Below are 13,563 nucleotides of genomic sequence, written 5' to 3' on the forward strand. Positions count from 1 at the left end.
TTGGAGTTTATTTAGCCATATGGTATTAGCAGTGGATTAAATGTTATCTTTTATAAGTGGCCATCCTTTTATATCATTTTTTTTCAATGCCATCTTTGCCACAGTAATTTGAGATAACTTCCAATCATATACTAGGTTTCTGTTTGTATTTAGGTCTGTTTCTGGACTTTATTTGTATTTTATTGATGTGTGCATATACCAATGCCATGTGGTTTTAATTATTGAAATTTTCTTTTGTGTTTTTATATCTGGTAGGGCTAGTATCCTTTTAATTATTTTCTTAGCTATTCTTGCATGTTTATTTTTCAATATAAATTAAAAAAATTTTTTTAATGTTTATTTTTTGAGAGAGAGAGAGAGAGACAGAGTGTGAGCAGGGGTGGGGTAGAGAGAGAGGGAGACACAGAATCCGAAGCAGGCTCCAGCCTCTGAGCTGTCAGCACAGAGCCCAACGTGGGGCTTGAACTCACGAGCTGTGAGATCATGACCTGAGCCGAAGTCGGATGCTCAACTGAGCATCCAGGTGCCACCCAGGTGCCCCTCAGTATAAATTTTATATCATGTTGTCCAGCTGCATAAAACCTATTATTCCTTTTATTGTAATTATATTAAATGTGAAAAACTGACAGCTTGATGGTGCTGAGACACCCTAACCAGAAACAAGGGACATTTTTCCTATTTGTTAAAATTTTCTTGTGTATCTTTTATATACAGGTTTTTTAAAATATAGGTTTTGAACAGTTTTGTTTTTTCTCAGTATTTTATCTTGTTTGTTGTCACTGTAAGTGAGGTTTTCTTTTCCATTACATATAACGTGTGTGTGTGTGTGTGTGTGTGTGTGTGTGTGTGTGTGTATAAATAATCTTTATGCCCAATGTTGGGCTTGAACTCATGACCTTGAGATCAAGAGTCACATGCTCTACTAACTAAGCCAGCCAGGTACCCCTTTCCATTATATTTTTAACTGGTTATTAATTTGTGTATATAAATAAATGCTGTTGATTTTTTTGAACTTCTGATATTTATTTATCTATCTATTTATTTTTTGAGACAGAGAGCAGAAGCTGGGGAGGGACAGAGGGAGAGAGAGAAAGGGAATCTTACGCAGTCTCCACACTCAGCATGGAGCCCAACATGGGCCTCTCTCTTACAACTGTGAGATCATGATCTGAGTGGAAATCAAAGAGTTAGAGCTTAACAGACTGAGCCACCCAGGTGCCCCAAAATTCTATTGACTTTTTGTATGTTAATATTATATGTTGCTACCTAGAATTTTTTTATAGTTTGAGTTAGTTTTATCATTGATTTTCTAGAGTTTTCCAGGTATACCATCATGTCATCTGCAAATAGATATAATCCTGTTTTTTTCTTTACCAGTTCTTGTTACTGTAATTGATTTCTTTTGTTTAATTGCATTGGTTACTACCTCCAGAACCAGTTGAATATTAGTGGGCATTTCCTAATTTTAGTGGAAGTTCCTGTAATGTTTCTGAATTAATTAAGATGTTGGCTTTTGAAATGAGCTATAGATTTTGTGACGTTAAAGAAGTATCCACGGGGTGCCTGGATGGCTCAGTCTGTTAAGCGTCCAACTCTAGATTTCAGCTCAGGTCATGATCTCATGATTCATGAGATTGGGTCCCATGTTGGGCTCTGCGCTAACAACACAGAGCCTGCTTGGGATTCTGTCTCTCTCTCCTTGTCTCTCTCTCTCTCAAAATTAATAAACTTAGAAAAAAAGAAAGTATCCATACACTCCTAATTTCTTAAGAGTTTTATTAGGAATGGTTGTTGAATTTTTCCAACAGCTTTTTCCATATCTATGCCAGCAGTTATTTGATTTTTCTTCTTAAATGTATTAATATGATAAATTATATTAATAGGTTTCCTGATACTACACCATCTTTGCATTCCAGTTATAAGTCCAGCTTTGTCATTGTGCATTAATCTGTTGATATTTTATTTACTAATTCTGCATTGCAGTTGATTTCCCTGTGAAGACATTTAAGCCTAGTGCATTTTTTGTGTTTTCTTCTCAATGGAAATTGTTCTGTTTAACCTTTCTATATGTACTAAAATCAATTTCAGCAAATTATATTTTTCTCAAATTATTCGTTTTGTCTAGATTGTCAGATATTTGTATAGATTTGTATAAAATCTTGATTTTTAACAGCTTTATTGAGGTGTAAGTTAAATACCTAAAAATTACCAATTCTGAGTGTAAGATTCTATGATTTTTCGTAAATTTATAGAGTTGTGCATGTTATCACCTCAGTGAATAATAGAATATTTCCCAAAAGCCTCTTGTACTTGTTTATAATCCTTGCTCCCACTCTGTCCTAGAAAATTACTAATCTGATTTCTGTCTCTCTAAATTTCCCTTTCCTGGACTGAAATTGTACAAAAGTTCGCCTTTTGTGTCTGGCTTTTTATGTCTGCCATTAAGCCTAATGTTTTTCTAGATTCATCCATGTTGTTGCAAATAGCAGTAGTTCATTACTTCCCCCCCCTTAATTGTTTTATTGAAAAATACACATAAAATTTACTATCCTACCCGTTTTAAGTGTATACTGGTATTAAATTGTGCAACCATCACCACCATCCATCTCTAACTTTTTTCATTATAAAACTGAAAGTCTGTATCCATTAAATGATAATTACCCATTCCCCCACCTCTGCCCCTAACACCCAACATTCTCCTTTGTTCTCTATGATTTTGACTTTTCCAAGTACCTCATGTAAGTGGAATCATATAGTATTTGTCCTTTTGTGACTGGCTTATTTCACTTAGCATAATGTCCTCAAGATCCATCCATATTGTGGTATATTGCAGAATTTTCTTCCTTTACAAGTCTGAATAATATTCCATTATATGTATACACTACATTTTGCTAACTATAGTTTATTACTTTTTATTTATGAATGTATTCCATTGTATGGATATACCACATTATATTTATCCATTTATCAGTTGATGGACATTTGGACTGTTTACAGTTTTTGGCTGTTGTAATTCTGTTGCTGTGAACATTCAAGTACTTCTCCTAGTATGGACAGAAGATTTATTTTTATTGGTTAGATCCCTAGAAATGGAACTGCTAGGTTATGTGGCAAATTTGACTTTATCTTTCTGAGGAACTGCTAAATGGTTTTGCAAAATGGCTCTACTACTATTTCATTCCCACTAGCAAAGTATGAGGGGTCTAGTTTCTCCACATCTTTGTCAACATTTGGTATTATCTTCTTAATCATGTACATTCTAGCGCTTTTAATTTGTGGCTTTAATTTGCATTTCTCTAGTGACTTATGATGTTGAGTATCTTTTCCTGTGTTTATTGGCCATTCGTATATCTTTGTTGACAAATCTGTTAAGATCTATTGCCAATTTTTTAATTGGGTTATTTACCTTATAATTAAATTGCACGATTATTCTTCATACAAGTTGTCAGACATAGGACTTGTAAATATTCCAGTCATCTTATTTTCTCAATTTTGCCTCTTGAAACACAAAATTTTTTAAATTTTATGAAGTTCAACTTAACATTTTTTTTCTTCTATGGGTTGTTCTTTTGGTATCACATCTAGATCTCCCTACCCAAGATTACAAAGATTTTCTCTTATGTATTCTTGAAGTTTTGTAATTTTAACTCTTATCTGTGGGACTATGATCATTTTGAGTTAATGTATTGTGTGAGGTAGGTAAGGTTTATTTTTGTTTTTGTTTATTGCATATGTGTATCTACTTGTACTAGTACCATTTATTGAAAAGATATTCCTTTATTCACTGTATTTTCTTGGCATTTTTGTTAAAATCAAATGACCAAAAAAAATGTAAGGGTGTGTTTCTGGATTCTAGTTTCTGTGCCACTGATCTATATACCTAACCTTGGTCAGTACCCTACTGTCTTGATTACTGTGGCTTTATAGTAAAATTTGAAATTAAGTAGTATAAGTCCTACAGCATTGTTCTTTTTTTTTTAATTTATTTATTTTTGAGAGAGACAGAGAGTGAGCGGGGGAGGGGCAGAGAGAGAGGGAGACACAGAATTGGAAGCAGGCTCCAGGCTGTCAGCACAGAGCCTCATGGTGGGGCTCGAACTCACAAACCGCGAGATCATGACCTTAGCTGCAGTCGGACGCTTAACCGACTGAGCCACCCAGGCGCCCCTACAGCATTGGGTTTTTTTTCAAAATTGTTTTGGCTATTCTAACTTGTTTGCATTTCCATATAGATTTTACAATCATCATGTTGAATTCATACATCAGTTGGAGTTGATTGCTATCTGGACAATATTGTTCCTTCCAGTCTGTGAATGTGGAGATTTTTTCCTTATCATTGGCTTTCAGTGGTTTGCTTATGAAGTATCTAGATATGGATCTCTTTACATTGATTCTACTTGGGTTTTATTAAGCTTGTTGGATGAGTACATTGATGTTTTCAACAAATTTGGGACATTTTGTCCATTATTTCTTCAAATTCTGCCCCGCCATCCTTTTGAAACTCTTATTGTTTCAAATTGAAACTCTTATTGAATTATTGAATAATTCAATTGAAACTTATTGAAACTCTTACTTCTGATGTTGGCCCGCCATTTCACTTAGATACTGTGCATTTTTCTTCATTCTTTTTTCTTTTCTCAGTTCTTTGGGTTGCATAATCTGTCAGTCTATCTTAAAGTTAGCTAATTCTTTCTTATGCTAGTTCAGATCTACTGGTGATCCTCACCAGTGAATTTTTCATTTCGGTTATTGTACTTTTTTTTTTTTAAGTTTTTTAATGTTTATATATTTTTGAGAGAGACAGACACAGCGTGAGTGGGGGAGGGGCAGAGACAGAGACATAGAATCAGAAGCAAGCTCCAGGCTCTGAGCTGTCAGCACAGAGCCCAATGTGGGGCTCAGACTCACGGACCGTGAAATCATGTCCTGAGCTGAAGTTGGATGCCCAACTGACTGAGCCACCCAGGTGCCCCTCAGTTATTGTACTTTTAAAACAAATTTTTTTTAAGTTTATTTATTTTGAGAAAGAGAGTGTGCACATGCAAGCAGGGAAGGGGCAGAGATGAGAGAGAATCCCAAGAGAGCTCCACACTGCCAGTGCAGAGCCTGACATGGGGCTCGATCCCATGAACCATGAGATCATCACCTGAGCTGAAATCAAGAGTCGGACACTTAACTGACTGAGCCACTCACATGCCCCAGTTACTGTACTTTTCAACTTCAGAATTTCTATTAGGTTCTTTTTTGTAATTTCTGACTCTTTATTGATACTCTCTATTTGATACAGTATTGTCACAACACCTTCCTTTGCTTTTTAAAGATTGCTTTAACAAATTTTTCAGCTTTACTGAGGTAAAATTGATAAATAAAATTGTAAGATGTTTGAAGTGTGCTGATATAATGTTTACCTTGTGAGAGAATTCTCTCCATCTAGTTAATTACCCTATCTATGAACACACTTCCTTTACTTTAATCATACTGTCTTTTAGTTCTTTAAATGTATTTATAAGGGTTGCTTTGAAGGTTTTGCCTGTTAATATGACATTTGGTTTGCTCTCACAGGCAGTTTGAGTTCCTGCCTTCTTGCCATTGTTTGGTCATACTTTACTATTTATTGTTTGTTTTGGCCTACCTTACTGTTTTTTATTGGAAACTGGACATTTTAGATAATACATTTTAGCAACTTTGGCTACTGGTCTTCTCCTTTGGGGCTTGTTGTTATTATTTGCTTGCTTTATTTCTTTAGTGACAGGCTGGATTATTTTGGTGAAGTCTATCCCCCCTTCCCCAGCCCCTCAGCTCCCAACAGTGGAACAGGGATACAGAATTAGGTTTACCCACAGTCACCCTAGGATGACAGTTTGTTTTGGTAAGGGTTCTCCTTGACAGTCCCTTTCCCTGATCACACCCAGCTGTTAAACACCACTAATTTCCATATCATTGCTTTATTATTTTTAAGAATGCTCTGGATCATAAATTGTTCTACAAACAAAACCAATAAAATTTGGACTCCTGTGAGAGGATATTTTCCAAGGTCACTGAGATTTATTCTTACCCTACCTAGGTAGGCTCGTCCCCATTGGCTTTTTCCCTGATTCTTTCAGGCAAACTAGTTGGCCTACATTTTAGCCTGTATGTCCAATGAGTCTTCCAGTCTCTTCCCAATTGCTTTTCACCACAGCCTTCACTGTTCTGGGGAGTATCCTTAGGCTTGAATTTCTCTGTACTCTGTTGCAAAGGAAGTCAGTTCTTTGGGACAAGATTTGGAGCTATTTCATAGTCTGCTTCTCTCTCCAGGCAAAATCTCTAAGTTAGGGCTTTATCTGGGAATGAAAACAATGACATGTTTCTGTATAAGATCCTTGCTCTGGGAGCTGAATGCTAAGTGAGGAGGGTGATGGTAATCTCAGGTCTTTTTGGCCTGCCTTTTCCCGAATGAAACTACCACATTATGAGCAGGGTCACATGACCCAGGGCTCCTGTATTCTCAGCATGCCACACCCAAATCATAGTCTCAATCTTATGACTGGGGTCTTGTTATCTGGGTTGGAAATGGGAGCTTGCACCTCTTGATTGTACTGTCCAGACTTAGCCAATAGGTAAGTGAGGACAGGATATGAAATGCTGATACCCTGCCCCTCCTGGGAACATAACTCTTGACTGAGACTTGTGGGAGCAGGAGCCCTATGTTCTTGGCTACACAGGGTGAGAGTGGAATTTCCATCTTGCTTAACTGGGAAGGGAATGGTTCTTAGTTCACATACCATAGTCTGAATTTTAATAGCTTTTCTTGAGTAGGTGTTTCCTCATTTGATGTGTGTCCTTGGAACAATTTCTAGAGACTTTAATGATTGTTTTTTAAACATTTTTCACCAGTTATTTAAAAACTGGTATGCCTGTCCATAGACTTCCCCACTCTATCATGCTGGAAGCCTTTTTCATTTTTATCAGTAAAGGTGTTCAGGATTATTTTTTCTCTGTTAATTGCTATTTAAGTATATTAAGTATGGATTATAACATGAAATGTTTTTATTATTATTTTTCAGAAATTCCATTGCCCTTTCAACCAATAGTTGTTTAATAGAATGTATTTAAATTTACAAGTGGAAGAGCCTTTTAGTTTTTCAGTTTCATTTTTTAAATTACTTCACTTTCTTGGATGTTGTTTGTAGTATTTCGACTTTAAGAAACTCATTGATTTTTATGTGTTTGCTTTAGTATAATTTTGGTGAATTTTCAATGTGTGCTTGAGAGGAAAATATATTTTCTTTTTCATTTTTTTAAAGATTTTATTTTAAGTAATCTCCACACTCACTGTGGAGCTCAGACCCACAACCCTGAGATCAAGAGTCACACACTCTACTGACTGAGCCAGCCAGGCAGTCCAAGTGTATTTTCTGTTAGGTTTATTTACAAAACCTATCTTAGTGATTACTCTGTTTAGATTTTTTATATCTTTACTTTTACCTTTTGGGCATATTTTTTACTGAGAGTGGTATATTAAAATCTACTGTTTTTTACTGAGAGTAATTAATTAAATAATTAAATTCTATGATCATTAATTTGTTTCTACTTCTTGCATCCCCTGTAGTTTCTGCCCTAAATAGTGGCTGCTTCATTATTTCACACTTAGATATTCATAACTATTGTATCTTCATTGTGAAATGTGGTCATTTTGATCTATAGCCTACCCAATTACAAATAATTTCATGTAAACTTCCAGTCAGTTTAATTGTTCACTAAAATTTTGTTAAAAAATTATGTTAATGTATAAGAACAGTGAGCCAAATTTGATTTGCCCTACATTTTACTCTGGTTTCCTCAAAAAGAAAAGAGCCATTCTGTTTTTATTTTCATTCAACAGTTGCAAAAGATTTACCTGTTGATTCACTGGAAGATGATTTTGAGAAGGAATTCTCATTTCTGAACAACCTGCTAAGTCCTGGTTCTTCAAGTACTAGTGAATTTACCCAAGAATGCCAGACTGCCTTTGGGAGCCCCGGCACCAGCCTCACATTCCAGGAGCCTTCTGTGGGGTCTGAGCCTCTTGCTCATTCTTCACGATTCCTTCCTTCACAGCTCTTTGATCTTGGCCTTCATGCTGTTGGAGCTTTCAACAGTAAGTGTCTATGAAACATTTGGACACCCATGACTTATTTTATCCTTGTGAAGCAAAACTATGTGCATGTGGATGCTAAAATCAACAAGGATATTGATTTTAACTTTAGTACTACTAGATAAAATCTGCAGTCACACGCATCATCTGAAAAAAATAACAAATATTACTACTGGAGTATATCAGTAAGACTGAAAAAAGGGCTGCTTTCCTCCCACCTCCACCAAACCCCACATTTTCTGCATTGACTTTCCCAGATGTCTTCTCAACATAGTAAATCAGTGTCTTATTTTAAACTCTTGACCTGCTAAGTTATCCCTACTTATGGCAGGTCATATTGTTTCTTCCATCTAGCAAAGCTTGGTGTGTTCTCTTCCTGTGGGTTTAGAGTAGATCCTGGCAACTCCTGGGCAAGGCAGCAGGACTGGAGGGTTGTAGTAGAAAGCCGGGGAAGGGTGTTTTCCTGAGGAAAGGGCCCTCTTCTTTGTGTTTATGTCAGGGACTCCCTCTACTGACCTGCTGTCCCAGCAACGTGTAATCAACCTAGCACCTTGGGAGTCATTTTGCTTCCCACTTCCATATTTATTGCTAAGTGCTGTCAATTCTATTTCTAAAATATGTCTCCAATTTCATGCTTCTCCTTTCTTCCTCTATTATCAGAGGCATTTAGAGCCTTGTTTGGTTTTCTGGGCTGCTGTAAGAGGCCTCCTACCAGACCTCCCAAACCCCAGGTCATCTTCCATGCTTTCATGGAAGAGTTCTTTCTCCAAGAAGCAGATTCTGATGTCAGCACCCTGCTTACATTAAAATGAAGGACCATGGGCTCTAGGGTAAAACCCATGCCTACATTTCCACTCTTCTCTCTTACCTTACTTCAAAATACTTCTATGTTCTTTTCTAAATTCATTCATTCATTCATTCATTCATTCATTCATTCATTTAAGAGAGAACATGAGTTGGGGAGGGGCTGAGAGAGAGGGAAACAGAGAATCCCAAGCAGGCTCCACACTGTCAGCACAGAGCCCAACATGGGGCTCATACTCACGAAACCATGAGATCATGGCCTGAGCCAAAACCAAGAGTTAGACACTTAACTGAGTCACCCAGGCACCCACAATCCTTTGCATTTTCTGTAAATGTATTGACTATTTTTAGATCCCTCTGAGACATCACTGCTTGTGTTGCTGCTTGGACTTATGATGTTCAGTAATAAAGCATAGGCTTGAGCCTGTGTTTTAGGTTCCCGGTCCAGCATTTTCTCCATGGTGGCCAACCAACCCTTGAATACTTCTTCAGTACTGTCCAGTGGAGTGGTTTCTGCCACCTCTGGCCTCGCGTAGTGCTTTATATGTTTTCATGGCTGTAATCATAGTTCATCTTGCCTTCTGTCCCTATCTTTCACCCCCTAGTAGATTTTATCCTTGAGAAAATGGTTCACAGCACCTAACAGTGTCTTAATGCATTGTACTTTGTATTAAAATACTTTGTTCATACTGTGTCTGCAACACCATCATACTTTGTCCAGCCTGCAAGTATTTCAAGGACACAATCTGTATGGTGATTTATCTTTGTCCTTTCTATGACAGCAGCATAAAGTTAGCTCAATAAATAAAATAAATATCAGTTAGGGGAGCCTGGCTGCCTCAATTGCTAGAGCATTTGACTCTTGGTCTCAGGGTCATAAGTTGAAACCCCACATTGGGCATAGAACCTACTTAAAATAAAATAGAGGTGCGTGGGTGGCTCAGTAGGCTAAGTGTTGGACTTTGGCTCAGGTTACAATCTCTTGGTTGTCAGCACAGACCCCACTTTAGATCCTCTGTCCCTCTCTTTCTTTGCCCTTCCCCTGCTTGTGCATGCATACACACTCACATTGTCTCTCTCTCTCTCAAAAATAAACCTGAAAAAACTAAACTAAGGAGAATAGGGGAGAAGATGGCGGCGTAGGAGGATGCTGGGCTCACTGTGTCCTGCTGATCACTTAGATTCCACCCACATCTGCCTAAATAACCCAGAAAACCGCCAGAAGACTGGCAGGACAGACTCTCCGGAGCCAACTGTAGACAAGAGGCTGACAGAAGAGGGTAGGAAGGGCTGAGAGGCGGTGCGCACTACACAGACTGGTGGGAGGGAGCCGGGGGAGGGGTGGAGGGGCAGCCCACCCAGCAAGGCAAAGCCCCCATTCTGGCTTCCAAAAGTGGAGGGGCTGGACTGCATGAGTTCTGACAGCCAGCAGGACTTAACATCTGGAATGTTATAAGTCAACATTGGGACTGCTTGGAGATTGGGAGGGCAAGAGGACACCAGGAGGGAGAGGTGTTGAGCCCTGGAAGACAGAGATCAACTCAGCGGTGGGGAACAAAGGCGCTGGCCAGCGTCATATCCCTCTCCCTTCCCCCAGCCGAAATCCCAAAGGGAACCAGTTCCTGTCACCAAACTTCCTTGCACCTCACGAACACCCAGTGCCGTGCTTCTGTGGATCCATCCCTCTGAGGGTCTGCCTCCCTCCTGGTGCTGCAGGGCCCCTCCTGCAGGGGACCACCCTCAGCAAAGTGAGCTAAGCCTGCCCCTCCCACCCCTGTGCACCTTGCGGATCCAACCTGGCTAATACACCAGCTCCCATCAAAGCAGCACCACAAGCCTGGCAATGTGCAAGTAGCCCAGACAGGGGCCACACGACTCCACAGTGAGTCCTGCCCCTGGGAGAGGGGAAGATAAGGTACACACCGGTCTGATTGTGGCCCCAGCAGTGGGCTGGGGACAGACATTGGGTCTGACTGCAGCCCCGCCCACCAACACAAGTTACTCCAGACAGCACAGGGGAAGTGCCCTGCAGTTTGGCACCACCCCAGGGACAATCCAAAATGACGAAACAGAAGAATTCTCCTCAGAAGAAACTCCAGGAAGTAGCGGCAGCTAATGAATTGATCAAAAACGGTTTAAACAATATAACAGACCATGAATTTAGAATAATAGTCATAAAATTAATCGCTGGGATTTAAAAAAGCATAGAGGACATAGAGGATCTCTTGCTACAGAGATCAAGGGACCAAAAAATAGTAATGATGAATTAAAAATGCTAAATGAGGTGCAAAATAAAATGGAGGCGGCCACAGCTCGGATTGAAGAGGCAGAGGAGAGAATAGGTGAATTAGAAGATAAAATTATGGAATCGCTTCTTGGCCTTTTGGCTAAGATCAAGTGTAGTATCTGTTCTTATCAGAAGATAAAATTAGGGAAAAAGAGAAATCTGAGAAAAAGATTAAAAAAATCCAGGAGTATGAGGGGAGAATTAGAGAACTAAGTGATGCAATCAAGCATAACAATATCCGTATAATAGGAATTCCAGAAGAGGGAGAGAGAGAGAAAGGGGCTGAAGGTATACTTCAACAAATCATAACTGAGAACTTCCCTGATCTGGGGAAGAAAAAAGGCATTGAAATCCAAGAGGCACAGAGAACTCCCTTCAGACGTAACTTGAATCGATCTGAATGACATATCATAGTGAAACTGGCAAAATACAAGGATAAAGAGAAAATTCTGAAAGCAGCTAGGGATAAACACCCTCTAACATATAAAGGGAGACCGATAAGGCTAGTGACAGATCTATCTACTGAAACTTGGCAGGCCAGAAAGGAATGGCAGGAAATCTTCAATGTGATGAACAGAAAAAATATGCAGCTGAGAATCCTTTATCCAGCAAGTCTGTCATTCAGAATAGAAGGAGAGATAAAGGTTTTCCCAAACAAACAAAAACAAGGAATTCATCACCATGAAACTAGTCCTACAAGAGATCCTATGGGGGATTCTGTGAGTGAAATGTTGCAAGGACCACAAAGTACCAGAGACATCACTACAAGCATGTAACCTACAGACATCAAAATAATTCTAAACCCATATCTTTCAATAATAACACTGAATGTAAATGAACTAAATGTTCCAACCAAAAGACATAGGGTATCAGAATGGATAAAAAAAAAACCCAAGACCCATCTATTTGCTGTCTACAAGAGCCTCATTTTAGGCCTGAAGACACCTTCAGATTGAAAGTGAGGGGATGGAGAACTATCTATCATGCTCCTGGAAGTCAAAAGAAAGCTGGAGTAGCCATACTTATATCAGACAAACTAGACTTTAAGTTAGAGGCTGTAACAAGAGATGAAGAAGGGCATTATGTAATAATTACACAGTCTATCCATCAGGAAGAGCTAACAATTATAAATGTCTATGTGCCAAATACGGGAGCCCCCACATATATAAAACAATTACTCACAAACATAAACAACCTTATTGACAAGAATGTGGTAATTGCAGGGGATGTTAATACTCCACTTACAACAATGGATAAATCTTCTAGACCAGGATCAATAAAGAAACAAGGGCCCTGAATGATACATTGGATCAGATGGACTTGACAGATATATTTAGAACTTTGCATCCCAAAGCAACAGAATATACTTTCTTCTCGAGTGCACATGGAACATTCTCCAAGACAGATCACATACTGGGTCACAAAACAGCCCTTCATAAGTATACAAGAATTGAGATCATACCATGCATACTTTCAGACCACAATGCTATGAAGCTTGAAATCAACCACAGGAAAAAATCTGGAAAACTTCCAAAAGCATGGAGGTTAAAGAACACCCTACTAAAGAATGGGTCAACCAGGCAATTAGAGAAGAAATTTAAAAAATACATGGAAACAAACGAAAATGAAAATACAACAATCCAAACACTTTGGGATGCAGCAAAGGCAGTCCTGAGAGGAAAATACATTGCAATCCAGGTCTATCTCAAGAAACAAGAAAAATCCCAAATACAAAATCTGACAGCACACCTAAAGAAAATAGGAGCAGAACAGCAAAGACACCCCAAACATAGCAGAAGAAGAGAAATAATAAAGATCAGAGCAGAAATAAACAATATAGAATCTAAAAATCTGTAGAGCAGATCAGTGAAACCAAGAGTTGGTTTTTTGAAAAAATAAAATTGATAAACCTCTAGCCAGGCTTCTCAAAAAGAAAAGGGAAATGACCCAAATAGATAAAATCATGAATGAAAATGGAATTATTACAACCAATCCCTCAGAAATACAAGCATTTACCAGAGAATACTATGAAAAATTATATGCCAACAAACTGGACAACTTGGAAGAAATGGACAAATTCCTAAGCACCCATGCACTTCCAAAACTCAAACAGGAAGAAATAGAAAACTTGAACAGACCCATAACCAGTGAAGAAATTCAATCAGTTCTCAAAAATCTCCCAACAAATAAGAGTCCAGGACCAGATGGCTTCCCAGGGGAATTCTACCAGACATTTAAAGCAGAGATAATACCTATCCTTCTCAAGCTATTACAAAAAAAACAGAAAGGGAAGGAAAACTTCCAGACTCATTCTATGAAGCCAGCATTACTTTGATTCCTAAACCAGACAGAGACC

At 38.5% G+C, this 13,563-nt stretch overlaps 1 protein-coding gene and 1 pseudogene across 6 annotated transcripts in view; both read left to right on the forward strand.

The window, feature by feature from the left end:
* ICA1L (islet cell autoantigen 1 like) overlaps window positions 1-13,563 on the forward strand; it is a 91,144-nt gene that overhangs the window by 51,937 nt on the left and 25,644 nt on the right. For all 6 annotated transcript variants that reach the window (XM_047873618.1, XM_047873616.1, XM_047873621.1 and 3 more), the window contains one exon: window positions 7,865-8,119. In XM_047873618.1, the coding sequence (XP_047729574.1) occupies window positions 7,865-8,119 (255 nt within the window). The remainder of the gene's footprint in view (window positions 1-7,864; window positions 8,120-13,563) is intronic.
* Window positions 11,288-11,392, forward strand: LOC125174329 (uncharacterized; annotated as a pseudogene).

This window comes from Prionailurus viverrinus, chromosome C1, assembly GCF_022837055.1.
Source record: "Prionailurus viverrinus isolate Anna chromosome C1, UM_Priviv_1.0, whole genome shotgun sequence".
NCBI classification, from domain to species: domain Eukaryota; kingdom Metazoa; phylum Chordata; class Mammalia; order Carnivora; family Felidae; genus Prionailurus; species Prionailurus viverrinus.